This window comes from Barbus barbus, assembly GCF_936440315.1.
Source record: "Barbus barbus genome assembly, chromosome: 32".
NCBI lineage: Eukaryota > Metazoa > Chordata > Actinopteri > Cypriniformes > Cyprinidae > Barbus > Barbus barbus.
Window position 1 is genome coordinate 27,652,613 of NC_136760.1, and position 15,782 is coordinate 27,668,394.

The 15,782-nt window shown below is 37.3% G+C and overlaps 2 protein-coding genes across 3 annotated transcripts in view; both read right to left on the reverse strand.

The window, feature by feature from the left end:
• The window catches only part of LOC306852302 (calcium-activated potassium channel subunit alpha-1a-like), an 83,345-nt gene extending 72,612 nt beyond the window's left edge, over nt 1–10,733 (reverse strand). The window contains exon 1 of the mRNA XM_079389015.1: nt 10,179–10,733. Within this exon, the coding sequence (XP_079245141.1) occupies nt 10,179–10,445 (267 nt within the window). The 5' untranslated portion in view covers nt 10,446–10,733. The remainder of the gene's footprint in view (nt 1–10,178) is intronic.
• Nucleotides 10,734–12,898: 2,165 nt separating this feature from the next.
• Nucleotides 12,899–15,782, reverse strand: part of LOC306852301 (disks large homolog 5-like) — a gene marked incomplete at its 5' end in the record, with an annotated part of 53,346 nt that continues 50,462 nt past the window's right edge. For both annotated transcript variants that reach the window (XM_079389014.1, XM_079389013.1), the window contains 2 exons: nt 12,899–15,365; nt 15,445–15,554. In XM_079389014.1, coding sequence (XP_079245140.1) covers nt 15,262–15,365; nt 15,445–15,554 — 214 coding nt within the window. In that variant the 3' untranslated portion in view covers nt 12,899–15,261. The remainder of the gene's footprint in view (nt 15,366–15,444; nt 15,555–15,782) is intronic.

The following is a 15,782-nucleotide window of genomic DNA, read 5'->3' on the forward strand; positions in this document are numbered from 1 at the left end:
TGAGCCATTTCCCAACAGCAGAAGCAGCGATCGCAGCGCTTTCAATAAACCACGCCAAAAAAGGAAGAAAAATCTGTTTCAGCCGATAAAACAGTCTAGAGAAGATTCACAAGTTAAACTAGTGTGTGTGATGCTGAACAAACACCGGGAATCTATTTATCTGTACTGTATAGACACATCAATAACACTACACTCACACACACACACACACACAAACACGCGCACACACACACACACACACACACAAACACGCGCACACACACACACACACTACAGCATCTCTCGGAACACGTCTGAGATTAAAGACACGGTACGCACTAAATCATATTTAAAACGTCACAAAGAGCTCTATGCAGCTGGTATTTCAGGCACTGTAAAGTTATTAACAACATATTTTAGTCCAAATGTTTCTTGAGCAACAAATCAGTATATTAGAATAATTTCTGAAGGATCATGTGACACTGAAGACTGGAGTCTTACTGTATATTCACATAGAAAACAGTTATTTTAAATTGCAATATTGTTTCATAATTTCATTTTGTTGTTGCTCAAATAAATGCAGCCTTGATGAGCAGAAGAGAGTCTTTCAAAACATTCAAAATCCTTCCGACCCTAAAGTTTTGAAGTGTATTTCTATTTCAGTATCAAAAATAATTCCATTTCATTAAAAAAATACTATTTGACCCAATATTTGTGTGCCTTGCCCATTTTGAATGCTTATTAGAGTATCACATGGTTATATTGACATGATTTACTATATCTCAGACAAATCAACAGACACTTTTGTATTGCTCATCCCATTCTTTGGACCAAGAAAATATATAAAATACATCAAAACGCAGAAGAGACTCCTTTTAAAAACATTTAAAAAAGACCTTACCAACTCCAAACTTTTGAACCATAGTATAAATTGACTTCAATGCTAAAAACAATGACTATTTGATCCAATATTTAATGCTTATTAGAGCATCACACTGTTAACATGAGCAACATGTTAACATTGATCTATTAGCGTCACTAATAAGGGTGCATTTCTCTGTTGGCAGTGGTTTGAAACGGAGCCGCTGTTATTTAAACAAATAACTCTGACGCCTTGCAGATCCAAACACAGCAGCGGTCAGAATCAATCGCTCGCTCTCAGCTTTATTAGCCATCAAAAACACAATATTTATGTGCTACATATTTCTGTGCATTTGCCAGGTTATGGCTTCAGGCCGCTGAGATTTAAGAGCCACTTCACTTCCAGTGTAACTCGGCCGTTCGCTGGAGAAAACGGAGAGAAATGAAGAGAAAAGCGAGGACAGAGATCAGCGATCAGTGTCGGACTGAAGAGCCGTTCACAATGACAGTGATTGTATTTCCGCACGTCTCTGAGCGGCTCATTGCTGTTGTTGCTGTAGTCGTTTCTCCTGAACTCATTCTAATTGCATTGGTGAGCTGTGAAACTGACCAGAGCTCTTGAAAATCACATCAAAACGGGACGGACTGCTGGCAACCATAAACAAAAACAAACTTCTTTACTGCTTTCATTTGCATAAATTACATTGCATATCTATATTGAATAAAAATATATATGGACTTAAATTTCTTTTTTTGCTTGTCACATGCTTTGGAACAAAATGGTAAATGAATGAATGAGTTCATATTTCTGAATAAATGTTATTTAGAGTATTTATTTATTTTAAGTACATAAATGTTACTGTTCCAGCTTGCATATTTACATGATTTTTAATCAAAACAAACTTCTTTGCCACTTAGATTTACATAAATTACATTGCATCTATATTGATTAAATAAAAAATGTACTTAATTTTTTGCTTGTCCCATACTGTGGTACTAAATAAATAAAGTACTAAATAATGTAATAAAAAAAAACTTTTATATTGCATAAATTATATTGCATCAATAATGAATAGATGAAATTAAATTAAATTAAATAACGTTAAATTAAATTAAATAAAAAAATATTTTTGCTCTTCTCATGCTTTGGGGAAAAAAACAAATAATTAAATAAATATATATGCACTTTTTGCAGTATGCATTATTTTTAGTATATCCTTGAAGAGACTAATCAACAGGCACTTTATATTTTTCACTTAAAACCCCCCCAAAAAAACTACTTTACTTCTATTTACAAAAATTATCATATTGAAATTGTATTGCTTGTCCCAATTGTTTAACTAACTCAATAAATATAAAATATTTTTACAGCAAAGTAAACTGATTATTCATTTTTTCATGGTGGTCAAATATTGCGCTTATTTCAGATAAAACAAAAAGTAGAAAAACAAAACATCTACAAACTATCAATCAAACTATCACTTCCTGTTAAATTGGGCAGTTCCTGTCCAGAATAAGCTGCAAAGTGCACTAGTTTTTACACACTAGTCTTGATTCCCAGACGAGCACATGAACATGTACGAGGACGATCCAGTCGCAGGATTTGACAAAGTTTGCGAGCTTCATGAAAGTTTTGTTGGAGGGCCGGAGGCACCAATAAACACACAACTTAAAAACGAGCAGAGACAGAGATGAAAGAAAGGGAAGGGCAGACGCCACGAACACACCGCGTCCTCAGATCAGGACTAATTGGCTGCACTGCAGAGCTGTCCGGCCTAATGATCTCGCCTGAAAATGTTGCCCAGAAATGTCACAACCGACTGTCAGGAGCTGTGCTTCCATTCAGGGGGAAAACAGAGAGGGAAAAAATAAAGAGAAAAAGAGTGAGAAGAGGACGGAAGGGAGGGGAGGGATTGTGAAAGTAGATTTGGCGCTGACCTCCTTCTTAATGGTGTTCCACTAATGGGACTGTTTATGTGATTGAGAGAGAGAGAGAGAGAGAGAGAGAGAGAGAGAGAGAGAGAGAGAGGAGAGAGAGAGAGAGAGCGAGAGAGAGGGAGAGAGAGAGAGAGAGAGAGAGAGAGCTTTTATCTGCATGCCAGACAATGTGCAGACAGACCCCATCCTCCCCAAAACAATAACATGCTAAAACACACACACATGCACACTCACATGCTAAACACACACTCGCACGCTAAAAACACACACACACACACACTCACACACACACATGCTAAACACACACTCGCACGCTAAAAACACACACACACACACACACACGCACACTCACATGCTAAACACACACTCGCACGCTAAAAACCCACACACACACACACACATGCACACTCACATGCTAAACACACACTCGCACGCTAAAAACACACACACACACACACACATGCTAAACACACACTCGCACGCTAAAAACACACACACGCACACTCACATGCTAAACACACACTCGCACGCTAAAAACACACACACACACACACACATGCACACTCACATGCTAAACACACACTCGCACGCTAAAAACACACACACACACACACACACACACACATGCACACTCACATGCTAAACACACACTCGCACGCTAAAAAAACACACACACACACACACAACAGATGCTCAAAAACCATGAAGAAATGAGATGGACAGATAAACACACACACAGAGACAAATTCAGACAAGCGGTCCGACAGAACGAATGATAGATTGAATTAAAGACTGATAGAGTGACAGACATGACAATAGATATAACAGTATAACAATAGAACGATAGATTGATAGACAGACAGATATAACAATAGATGGATATAATGATAAATAGACATAAAAATAGATATAATGATAGATAGATATAACAACATAATGATAGACATAACAATAGATATAAAGATAGCCATAATGATTGATAGATATAACAGATAGATATAATAATAAATATAAGGTATAACAACAGATTTAATGATAGATATAAGATATAACGCATAAGACATAATGATAGATATGAGATACAATGATAAATTTAACAGTAGATATAAGATATAATGATAGATATAAGGATAGATAGGCCTATAAGATATAGGGTAAACGTAGCTATTAAGCACACTTTCATCTTTGAGCTCAGATTATAAAAAGAAAAAATGATTTATTATCCTACTTGATGTCTTAACCAGTTGATGTGCTTGTCACTATATACCTCCTGTAATCTGAAGTCAATCAGATCATCACACGCTGAGATATGAGTCTCCATGTGTTCTCTCTGTCTGACAGATATTTAGAAAGCGGTCTAAAAACTCTCACCAGAAGAGGAGCCCCTTAAATGTGCGTTTTGTACATGTTTAAGCCTTTATTTTGTGTAAGTTTCACTACTTACTGGAAAATTAGGGGATTAATGTTCAGACTTTTGCATATTATAACCTGGAACTTGGATGTGGGAAATAATTGCATTAGATCCAAAAGATAGTTTTAGCAACACAACACAGATGCTCCAGAACACAGTTAGCTGACTAGCTGGATAAGATTGTGTGCTATGCTAACATATTACTGCACAGGCATTACTGGCTTGTGCTTTTACATCCATAATATTATACATTGACCGTTTATTGATGGTCTGTTGTTTTACAGTGCTGTAATTTTGAAAGATTTCATTTTATTTTAAGGTGAACTTAAAGGGTGCACGACTATCAGCTTCAGTGTGACATCAAGAAAAAGTATAATTTCATAGATATTGTTAATAATAGTTGTTCATATTAAAATATGTATGAACTTAATACATGAACTAGATTATTTATTTAATAAATATTACATGAAATATATTAAAAATTGTTGCTGCTCCCATTAAGCTCAGTGTGCTCTTTAAGCTCTTCCACATTAATGTAAATACTTCAGAAACAGACTTTAAATATTAACTGATGGTTATCACTTTAAGTTAATCTTTATAAAATGTCTAATTAACAGCTTTAAGATGACACAATCAAGACATAAGTATAGTTTATGCCCAAAGATGAAAGAGGCATATCAGAAACCTGTCGTATCTGTCCAGGAAAAAAGCAACTAAAGGCTGAAATAAACTAAAGTTTTAAAATGTGAACAAATTTTTTAAATACCAGGGATAATATAATTAACGACTTTGTAAATGGTCACAAAGGAAAACTGGCCATCATACACTAAACGATATCTTAATCTAAATTCTTTTGTCATTTAAAATAAAATATTAATCTCTCACATAAAAATATTTAATTTTATTTTAAATGACAAAAGAATTTTGATTAAGATATACAGCATTAAATACAAAAAGTCTGGCTGTGCTTAATGGGTATATTTGTGTGTTCTTTAAGCACACCCCTGTTCCCATTAAGATCACGTCATGCTTTATTACTAATTATTGTTTATTTTAAAAAACCTTTTTAAAGAATAATTGAATTTAATCAAAGTCAATCAAACTTTTTGTAAGGCTGGTTGCCTTAGACTTTGAAGTTTGCTCAGCTTTTTTTTTTTTTATAGTGTAGATAAATACACACACACACACACTCTGACAGTCTTCAGCACATTAACATCCCGTGGTAACTAGGAATTACAGAAGCTTCAGTCTGGATCCAACCCTTAAATGATCTGAGATGACCGAACACCTGAGAAAAGATAATGCCAACGCTTCAGAGGACCTCAGAGGATGCCAACGCTCAGACAACATACAGAATTACCTAATTTTGCCATAAGTTAAATATATTAAGGTTCTGCAATATATAAATATATTGTGGAAACTTAATTTCCTGTAGAGCTGCTTTGCAACGATTTGCATCCCAAAAAGCGCTATACAAATAAACTTGAACTTTCACTCTCTGCTCTTCAGGAATAACAGCATCTCTCCTGCCTGACTGTGACGCCACACACTCAGATACTGCTCACACAAAACACCATGCTCATGTGTCAGCCGCTTATTACAGTTTGAACCAGTTCACGAAACATGGTTACTCAAAACCTACAAATAATTCACACTAAACAATACCAAACTAAAGTTTTGCTACACTGAATCATTCACAAAACAATATAAGTGATTCAGATGACTAGCGAGTTTTGGGTTGATTTTTACAGCAAATTGAACCTTGAATCAAAAGGAGACTGAAATGTGATTCCTCCTGATCCGAACGTTTGAGCATCAGCTCATGTGTGACGATGGCTGACATCTGTAACTCAAACACTGAACTCTGGGACGGCATCATGGGTAATTTGTCTGTGGACAGACGGCCTTTGTTTGTCCACGGAAGCGTCTGAGATGACCTGCTGCTCAGCGGCTGGCAACACACACACACACTGATCTTATCTGCCTGTTTATCTCCCATCGCCGCTCTGACTGTATACACACACACACACACACACACACATGCACACACTCCATAAACCTCACCATAACACAGACACTGGGAACCTGCTGTGTGTCAAACAAGCAGCTCTACTGCCTAGTAAGGTATCCTTGATCGAGAACACAATCCCAAAATGCACTGCTACAAGATCAGTGAAAACGATTAATCCAGCATGATAAAAATGGAGCCACAGTATGACACAGAGAGTCACTGCCTATGTACCGCTCAAAAGTTTGGAAGTCATTTATTAAAGTTTTCAGAAGAAGTCTCTTCTGCTCACCAAGGCTGCATTTATTTGATCACAAATACAGTAAAAAAAAAAAAACATATTACAATGTAAACTATCTGTTTCTATTAAAATAGCATAATTCTTCAGAAATCATTCTAATATTGTTTTACTGTATTTTTAATCAAATAAACGCAGCCTTGTTGAGCAGAAGAGGTTATTTAGAGAAGGTAGCTGACTATGTAGGCAAGTTCATTAGGATTTAGAATTCTGTGTTTGCAGTCATTTATAATGTTTATCCATGCTTTAATTATGTGCGAGCAAAACTAATTAACAAACAGCAGACTCCTGTGAAACAACATCTGAATATGAACGTTATCAAACCCATCTGAAGGAGATCAGACTGGATTTCTATTTCTGGCTCAGATTGTGTGTGAGACGCCTGTAGATTCTGAATGTAAATGTGTTTGTGGTGAAGAAAACACACTGATCACACACTCTGACAGGTGAGTGTGTGTGTGGTCTCTAGAAAAGCACAATTACATAAGGGGATATTTCGCAGCTCAATAATGAATATGCCGCCTGTTGCTTAGCAACAAGCATCTGATTCATGCACACTACAGGAGAGTGACACGGCAGTTTGAATGAGGAAGATGCATGGATGAAAACAGAGAAAGTGAGAGGAGATGGACAGTTTGAAGGCTGCAATTAATGCAACGGCCTGCTGTAAATCACTGCAAAAAAATATATGCTCTAACAATGACAAAATCTTGTAGTGCACATTCTGTCATCATTTACTGACCCTCATGTCCTTGCAATTCTGTTTGACTTTCTTCTGCGGAACACAAAAGCAGCTAAAGCAAAGTGAGAGGGACAGAATGTGAAGTGTAATAACAGTTCGTTCTGTTCTGTTCTATTCTATTCTACATGGTTCAGGTAAGACATAAAGTCACTCAAACCACTCTATTGCAGACAGACTGTAACTGAACTGAACCGACGAGCTTGTCACAGTTGTAGGGGTGTGCGATATTTGTCGTCTGTGATAATATCATATTTGTTGTTTTAACAATGTGCAAACTGACAAAAAAAAAAACACGTCTTCAGAGTCCAAAAGCATGCACTGTGTGATGAAGCCTGTTAGAACACCCATATAACTTCAGTTATATACGCTAAAAATAATAGGTTTTTAGTTTTTTATATTTATAGGATATGATATAGTTTAGTAATATCACGCAAGCACAAGTGCCGTTTTCCTGAGAATCAGCACGTGTGCGTGATCGTGAATGAGAGATTTTATACAACAGTTCAAACAAGAAGTTCATATTACAGAGTTACACGATAGACATAATATTGTCTGTTTTTTCTTTCACCAATGAAATAGTTCCAAACAAAGCCGGATCAGAATATTTGTGCTCATTCAGATAGGAATATTTTGTGCAATGCTTCTGTTTTTGAATGAATCATTTGAGTAAGTGGTTCAATGATCCAGTTCTAAAGAGTGTTGCTTGATTCGTTTCTAAACAAATCAGCTGTTTTGAATGAATCGTTTGAATGGATGATTCAATGAATCACTCAGTAAGACAGGGACTTGCTGCCACCTACTGGCGGTTTTAGTGTCTTATTTATTTTTCAGGCCTAAAGTACCAGAGCAAAAACACAGTTAGCGTTTCATTATCATTATCGACAAAGTCCCAAAAATACTGAGAAATCATTTTTTGGGGAAACAAATGCGAAAGCAAAAATACATATATTTCAAATATAAACACTCATATATGCCAAGAGTCTATATTGCACCATAATATCATCTATATTGTAATAAAGCAGTAGATGTTTAGATGTCTGGTTATCATGAAATAGGCTCATATTTTCCCTGTCTGCTGTATTTGACGTCACAGTTCAGGACAGTCACAGATGAATCACTCTCAATCAGAGCAGGAACATGTATTAAGAAAATAAGCAAATGATTGATTTGATGCTGACATTAAATCAGCAAGTTCAATCAGAGCCGTGTGTTTGAGTGGAAACAGGCCGCTGAGGTCTGAACGGGAGAAAAAGGCTTCCTGAAACGTCTGGCAGAACACAACTATGTTTGACAGGCCTGTAATGAAAGCAACAGCTGTGGTGTGTGTGTGTGTGTGTGTGTGTGTGTGTGGGCAGACTACACAATGGCAGTGAAAACTCAGCCTATTCCTGACCACTGGCTCCATGTCAAACATGGTAAAAGACGCAAGCGAAGCTCTCGTACGACTCTGCTCTCTGTGTTCCTGTCAAAAACAGCTTTCACACAGATACAGGTGTAAATGTACAACTGTGCACAGCAGATTCTTTCAAAACACTCATTAGTCTTTAATAATTGCTTAGAAAGAAGAGGTGTGCAATATTGACAAGAATGATATCTTTCGTGATTTTTCCCATAATGAATAATTAAACAATATTTTGCTGAGTGTGATTTTGTGCTGGTAATGATTCATTGAATCATTCATTTAAACGATTCATTCAAAATTTAGCAACTACCTAGTAGCAATCAGCTACCTAGCAACCACCTAGAACACCTTAGCAACCATTTGGAACACTTAGAAACCGCCTAGCAACCACCGGAACACTTTAGCAACTGCAGGAGCTGGAGATGTAGAACAACAAGCTACTACATAGTCTTTCATAGACTTTTGCATTCACATTACGCTTTACAGCTCGGTAGCTGCTTCATCTAAGCGACACGTTTCATAATTTATTAGTAAAATGCTCATTTCACACTTCAGTTATCAGGCAAGAAGAGATTCAGAGTTCATCAAGTCCTATTTTCTCACACTTTTTTAACTATTTACATGACTTTAGTAAGAGCAAGAAATGGTTTTACTCTCCTCAAGCACTCACAAAGAGCATTGTGTGTTCCTGCAGCACAAAAACAGTCATGAGTAACACAGGTATATTTGTAGCAATAGCCAACAATACACTGTATGGGTCAAAATTATACATTTCTCTTGTATGCCAAAAATCATTAGGATATTAAGATCATGTTCCATGAAGATATTTTGTGAATTTTCTACCGTAAATATATCAAAACTTCATTTTTGATTATTAACATGCATTGCTAAGAACTTCATTTGAACAACTTTAAAGGCGATTTTGATTTTTTTGCACCTTAGATTCCAGATTTTCAAATAGTTGTATCTCAGCCGGATATAGTCTCTTATTTATCCAGCTTTCAGATGATATATGAATCTCAATTTCAAAAAAATGACCCTTATGACTGGTTTTGTGGTCACATATGTAAAAGAATAAACCCTTCAGAGCTTAACAAAACTACATTCACATTCGGCACATTTCAATCCGAAGTGATTTCCAGTGCATTGGATAGCTATATCATAACAGTTTGAGTGTCCCAATCAAGACCTCCATCAGCTGAACTACAAAAAACATGTTTCATATTTTATCAGTCAAGAGTTTGCGCACAAGCACTCATTCCTCCTGTTGCCCAGCTGTTAGAATAACAGTAAAGTGATGAGAAACACAAACAGGTATGATGTAAAGACTCTTGAGCCTCTGTCAGTCTGTTCATGCATCAGCCAACTTCAAGAGGTGATTTCAAAGCTGAAGAAGGAACTTGCGCGCTTATCATTGTATTTTGTTAAGTAATTTGCATGCGTCTAGTTTTCAGATCACAGGTTTTTAAGATCACGAAAACATCAGTGAAGCGCGTCCAAACTTTTGACCTAAAAGCAGGTGTCATTGGGGCGTTTTACCTTCTTTTTACCCTTGCAGTGGCAGCACACCATCCACAGGTACTTGAGGGTCCTCCACAGCAGGATGATGAACAGACCCCCGAAGAAAGTGACCATGGAGGAGGCGAGGAAAGCCCACCACATCCTCTGGCCATTGGGGTCACAGGGTATATCACTGGTGTAGGGGATGATCACAGCCATGTTCCGAACCGAGGGTAGATAGGTCATTATTGAGGAGAGCCGCTTCTCATCACCATCATCATCTTCTGGTTCTTCAGTGGGGAGCATCGAGCGTCTTTCTGGAGATCCCTGCAGCGCCCCGCTCCCGACGATCAGCCATGTTTGGCAGGGCAGAGCCCCGCGTGTGCGCACTCTCCTCCCGCTGCGCTCTGCGCTCTCGCCCGCTGCTCGGGTCTCCGACGCGCAGCTGAAAAGTCGCTCTCAAAACACACGCAAACTGCTACTGGAAACGCGTCGTCGCGTCTTTAAACGAGGTCACACGCTGGATATGTATCATGATGGAAAACATCCCCGCGATTTAAAGCTTGCGTGAGCGTCGCTCTCATTCAGTAACGTGTTGCGTTCCGCTCCGTTCAGGGCAGATGTCCAGGTGCCAGAGGGCGGAGCCAGTCAGTCTGATGCCCGTCAGAACGTCTCCAAACCCCGACAATAGCCAAAACATCCATCGGTCGCTATTATTTTACAGAATTCTGTCGTGGTAACAGTTTTGAGAAAAGTATCTTTAGTTTTTAGGTTGTAGATTATGGCAGGTGGGCATAAAAACACATTTAAAACGTTTCAGTAGCCATAAAAAGTACGAGTTTAAGTTAGCGCAGTAAATTGATCTCGAAGCGACTTTCGCTCAGAACGTAACCATGGCAACAGTTTTTGCGTTATAGCGTGGAAATCAGCCTTCTGTCATTATTTATCAATTCATTATAGATTCACAAAACACAAACACAAAAACTTTATGGTTTAAAATAACGCGCTGCGTTAAAGTCGAGGAAGTCATTTAATACCAAAATAAATTATATATATATATTATATCCTCTTAGATATTCCAAATATATGTGTGTGTGTGTGTGTGTGTGTATATTCTGTATTAATTCACAGTACAAAGCAAGATCAATTTATGAAAGAGAGCTTCAAAACAGGTGCTCCTCACTTGTCCTTGATGTAAAAATAAAACACATTTTCTAGACATCACTTTAGTTGATGCCTGTGATGATACACAGTAAAAGTCGTTTTTCATTGTTAAAGTGAATGTTGTTGCTCTGCTAAACCCATAATTCACACCCTGGGGCCTGTACCATGATGGTAGATGATCAAATTCAGAGTTACACGATTAGTTTCGAGTTAATCTGCCTTTACTGGTACCATGATGCTGATCATCAACTTTCTTTGTCAGCTCAGGCTTTGATCCTGAGTTTGTGGAGCACGTGCACGTGAATGTGTGACATCACCAGCGAACAGCCAATCACGAGCCTTGGTTTAATGTTTTGCTAAAGGTTTAGAGATTGAAGAATATGATGAATTTAAATGCATTTACAATGTAAAAAGTACTTGTTCATGAAAGAGGACAAATAAAAGAAATTATCTTGCTTTATCAGTGCCTTCACAAGTGAAACTTAGGTTAGTTTATATAGCTGGAAATATACAGCGATAGAGACTCGGACATGTAAGGTCACATGTAGTCATTTTTAAAGCGTTTTCTATATTATAAATGATCTGTATCAGACATGTGTCACTTTGCTCACATCTGATTGGTCTAATTTCAGTTTGAGATCTCTAACCCAGAGGAGCAGGTTAGCTGTGGAGATACTATAGCAATAAAGCAGCTAAAAGCCAAGCCACTTTCATGATACCTAAACTCCAGGATTGGTGCAAACTAAACTGAAACTTACCTGGCTAACCAGCTAACCCAGCTTCGTGGTACAGGCCCCTGGTAACCAAAATATGGTATTTTCAAGGACACCATGGTTACCATAATAAATGATTGAAAGGCTCATTGCATTTCTAACCATGACTTTATACCTCATAATGGATACGAACGGCTCAATTATTGTGCACAATAAGATCAACATGTTATATTTCGTGACATGTTGCGTAAATGCATTATACCCCAGATTTTATTATATGTGTCTGTCATTGGAAGGGGTTCCTTCTGAATCCATGCACTCCAGATTCTAGGGAAATTTTAAAATAATAAATAAATACATAAACAAGGATGCAAACTTACTAAGAAATTGGAAAACAATTTTTTCAAATAAGTTTGTTTTTAACCTAAATGTGTATCATTGATATTCTGCGAGTGAAACCATAAAAGTCACTCTGAGCCACATTTAGGATCAAGGTGAGCTTGTTTTTCCTTTTGTATGATAATTAATCTTCCCTCTACTGTATGATATTTTCCTCTCATCAGCTCAGCCAGTAATAATATTTCACCTGATGTGATGTTTATATAATCTTGGTTATGGAGATGATGCTGAAGGAGGATATGACGCCATCTGGTGACTCCTCACAGGAACTGCATCATCATATTATCCACATGAGCTCTGGAATACACCACACATTACATTAAATCATTTTTATAGAAATGTATAGAATATACTTTCCTTACTGCTCCAAGCTGTCCATGAATCCAGCATAATCTACAAGCATACAGACTCAATACATACAGATGGAAAAAAGACAATCGTTTTATAAAACTAAATATGTTTACACAATAAAATATGCTGGGTCATGTTTAATTTAGAGTTTATTAATGTAACAATTACAAAATCATATTTTTGTCTTAAATGTGAAAGTACCAGGGTGTTATATCATTATAAAACATAATGGAAAACAGATTTTTAATTGGAATTATATGCTTGTTTTTTTCCAGCTACAATCTGAGCATCTGCACCAATTCAACATCAGTGTTATTATTGGCAATAGTAGAAGAACATTAGAACATGTGAGACTTTCAATCTTTGTTGATGAAGCTAAACCAGACGACTCGTTTCATTGGTCAACACGGGTCAGAACAGGAAGGGATGTCACTTTTGTAAAGTAAACAGGCAGACTAGTGTAGTACCAAAGCTTTCACTAGAGAGAGGATTAACTAACTATTCCTGAACGAGGATTACTCAATCTCCCGTCTGGGATTAATAAAGTAGGTCTGTCTAGTGTCTACCTTTCCATCCAAATGAGTGCAAATTACAGGCAAAGCAGAAGAAAGCATTTGGCACGTTTGTTTCTGAAAACAAGAGGAGCTTTACCGATATTACGAATAAGCATTCAGCTCTGCCTAATCCTCGACTACAAAAGACATTTAAATTAGAGTTACAAATGAACCAGACAGTAAAAATAATCAGAGCATATAGTAAAATTATCATGCAGCAGACTATTGCATCGTTCATTTAAATAAAAACAAGTACACTTAAAATAAAATAAAATAAAGAAACTGCTACATTAAAGCTTAAAGGAATAGTTCACCCAAAAATTAACAATATTTGCATGTTTCTTCAAACCCGGAGATCGCAGAAAGTTCACGCTGCTCTTTTCTGTGCAATGAAAGTGAATCAAAAAGCACTTTATTCAGATTCATACAACTTTGAGTGAGAAAAAAACTCTAAATGCATTATTTTATGTTGCTTTTAGAAGCATGGCAACCTGTCGGCTTTCATTGAGTGGAAAAGAGCAGCTCAAACATTCTGCTAAACATCTGCTTTTGTGTTCCACAGAATACAGGCTTGAATAAACGATGACAGAAGTTTCATTTCGGGGTGAATGAACCCTTTAACATGATCAGCGATCAGAAAACAAACTTAACAGTCAGTATTTTTAACCTTAAATTGAGCGTCTGTGTCCAACTAGCATGCATCGATCAGATCAGACCCATATGGAGATACATGAAGTTAAACATTCAAGTAAGCTGGTTCATAAACCTCACCTCTGTAAACACGAAGAACTACATGAAAGCCCTCATAAATTAGTGTTACCACAGAGAAAACACAGTGAATGGAGGATATTGCTGCTCATCTAACAGTTGTGATCGTTGCCTGAGAGTTTGTGTGCGAGGAGTGTTTGTTCAGGGCTGGGCGATATAATCAAAGAAAAACTGATATTTACATTAAATTATATTTATAAGCAACAAAAACACATTTCTGAGTGAGGATGCAAATCAATGAATGGGAGTTTTGAATCAACTGATCGCAATCCATCATGAAGCTTGACCACCAAATAAAAACATTAATAAGGAAGTTCATAGCTGCTCATAAAGCACTTAATATTTATGAATATATGATATAGCGTCCAGCCCTAGAGGTGTGTAGTGAATTTAACAGCAGTGGAGTGTTGAAACAGTGTGAGATCGGTGGCGATGTGTTATTACACTGAAAAACAATTCTTTTCTTACTCAGTATTCTTGTCTTGTACTAATATCTTAATATTCTTAAAGGAATAGCTGTGATGTGATTTCATCAGTGTCTCTGCAGTGAATGCTCTGCAGTGAATGGGTGCCGTCAGAATGAGAGTCCAAACAGCTGATAAAAACATCACAATAATCCACACCACTCCAGTCCATCAGTTATCATCTGGAGAAGACAAAAGAAATTCATCAACATGTTTTTAACTTCAAACCATCGATTCCAGATAATTCATAATAATCTCATGTCTCTCAAATCAAAATTCTTAATGCTGGATGTGTTTCATCTTTTGTCTTCTCCAGATGTTAACTGATGGACTGGAGTGGTGTGGATTATTGTGATGTTTTTATCAGACTCTCATTCTGACGGCACCCATTCACTGTAAAGCAACCATTGCTGAGCAAGTGATGGAGTGCTACATTTCTCCAAATCTGATGAAGAAACAAACTCATCCTAATATTGGATGGCCTGAAGGTGAGCACATTTTCTGCACATTTTAATTTTTTAATGAACTACTGTTTTACTGTCTCACTTAATTCTTCAGAAAACAAAATTAAATACCTTAAGTCTCTTTCCTTAAATGTAATTTAAGAATCTTTAGATATTTGTAATGAAAAACAACAAAAATGCTAAGAAGGTAGATCATTTTCAGCAGTGTGTTGTGAAGGATGTGTGTGGACTCAGTTTATCGTTCTTCACATGCTTCCATCAGGAATCCAAAGCACTTTGTTCTGCTCCTGGTCCACGACAGCCATGATCTGAGTGCATATGTTGGACAGACTGCCGGCCTGGACGACGCCTGCAACAGAACAGCATCACACATCACTCACCAGCACGCCGTCGTGTAACAATCCTGTAAACGCATGCGTGTCTCAGACCTGTGAAGTATTTGCTGTAGTCTTGTTCGATCCTCTGCGCAGACTCAAACTGCTCTTTGGAATGTTTTTGGGACACTTTGTCTCGCAGATACACGGGGTCTTTCTGCTCCCTGAGTGAATAAAACACAGACTCGGTACAGACGCAGCTGCTGCAAGGCAAATGCATTTGAACACACAGCTAAATGTTTATTTCTAGCGGCTAGGAGTCTAGGAAACTCCCTCACTAGTAATCAAAGTCACTGACTAACTGAGCTCAATGTGGCTTTAGTAGAGCGAATCATTAGACTGATTCATAATAAAGAATCATTCAAAAATGAATCAGACCTCGTGTTGTATGC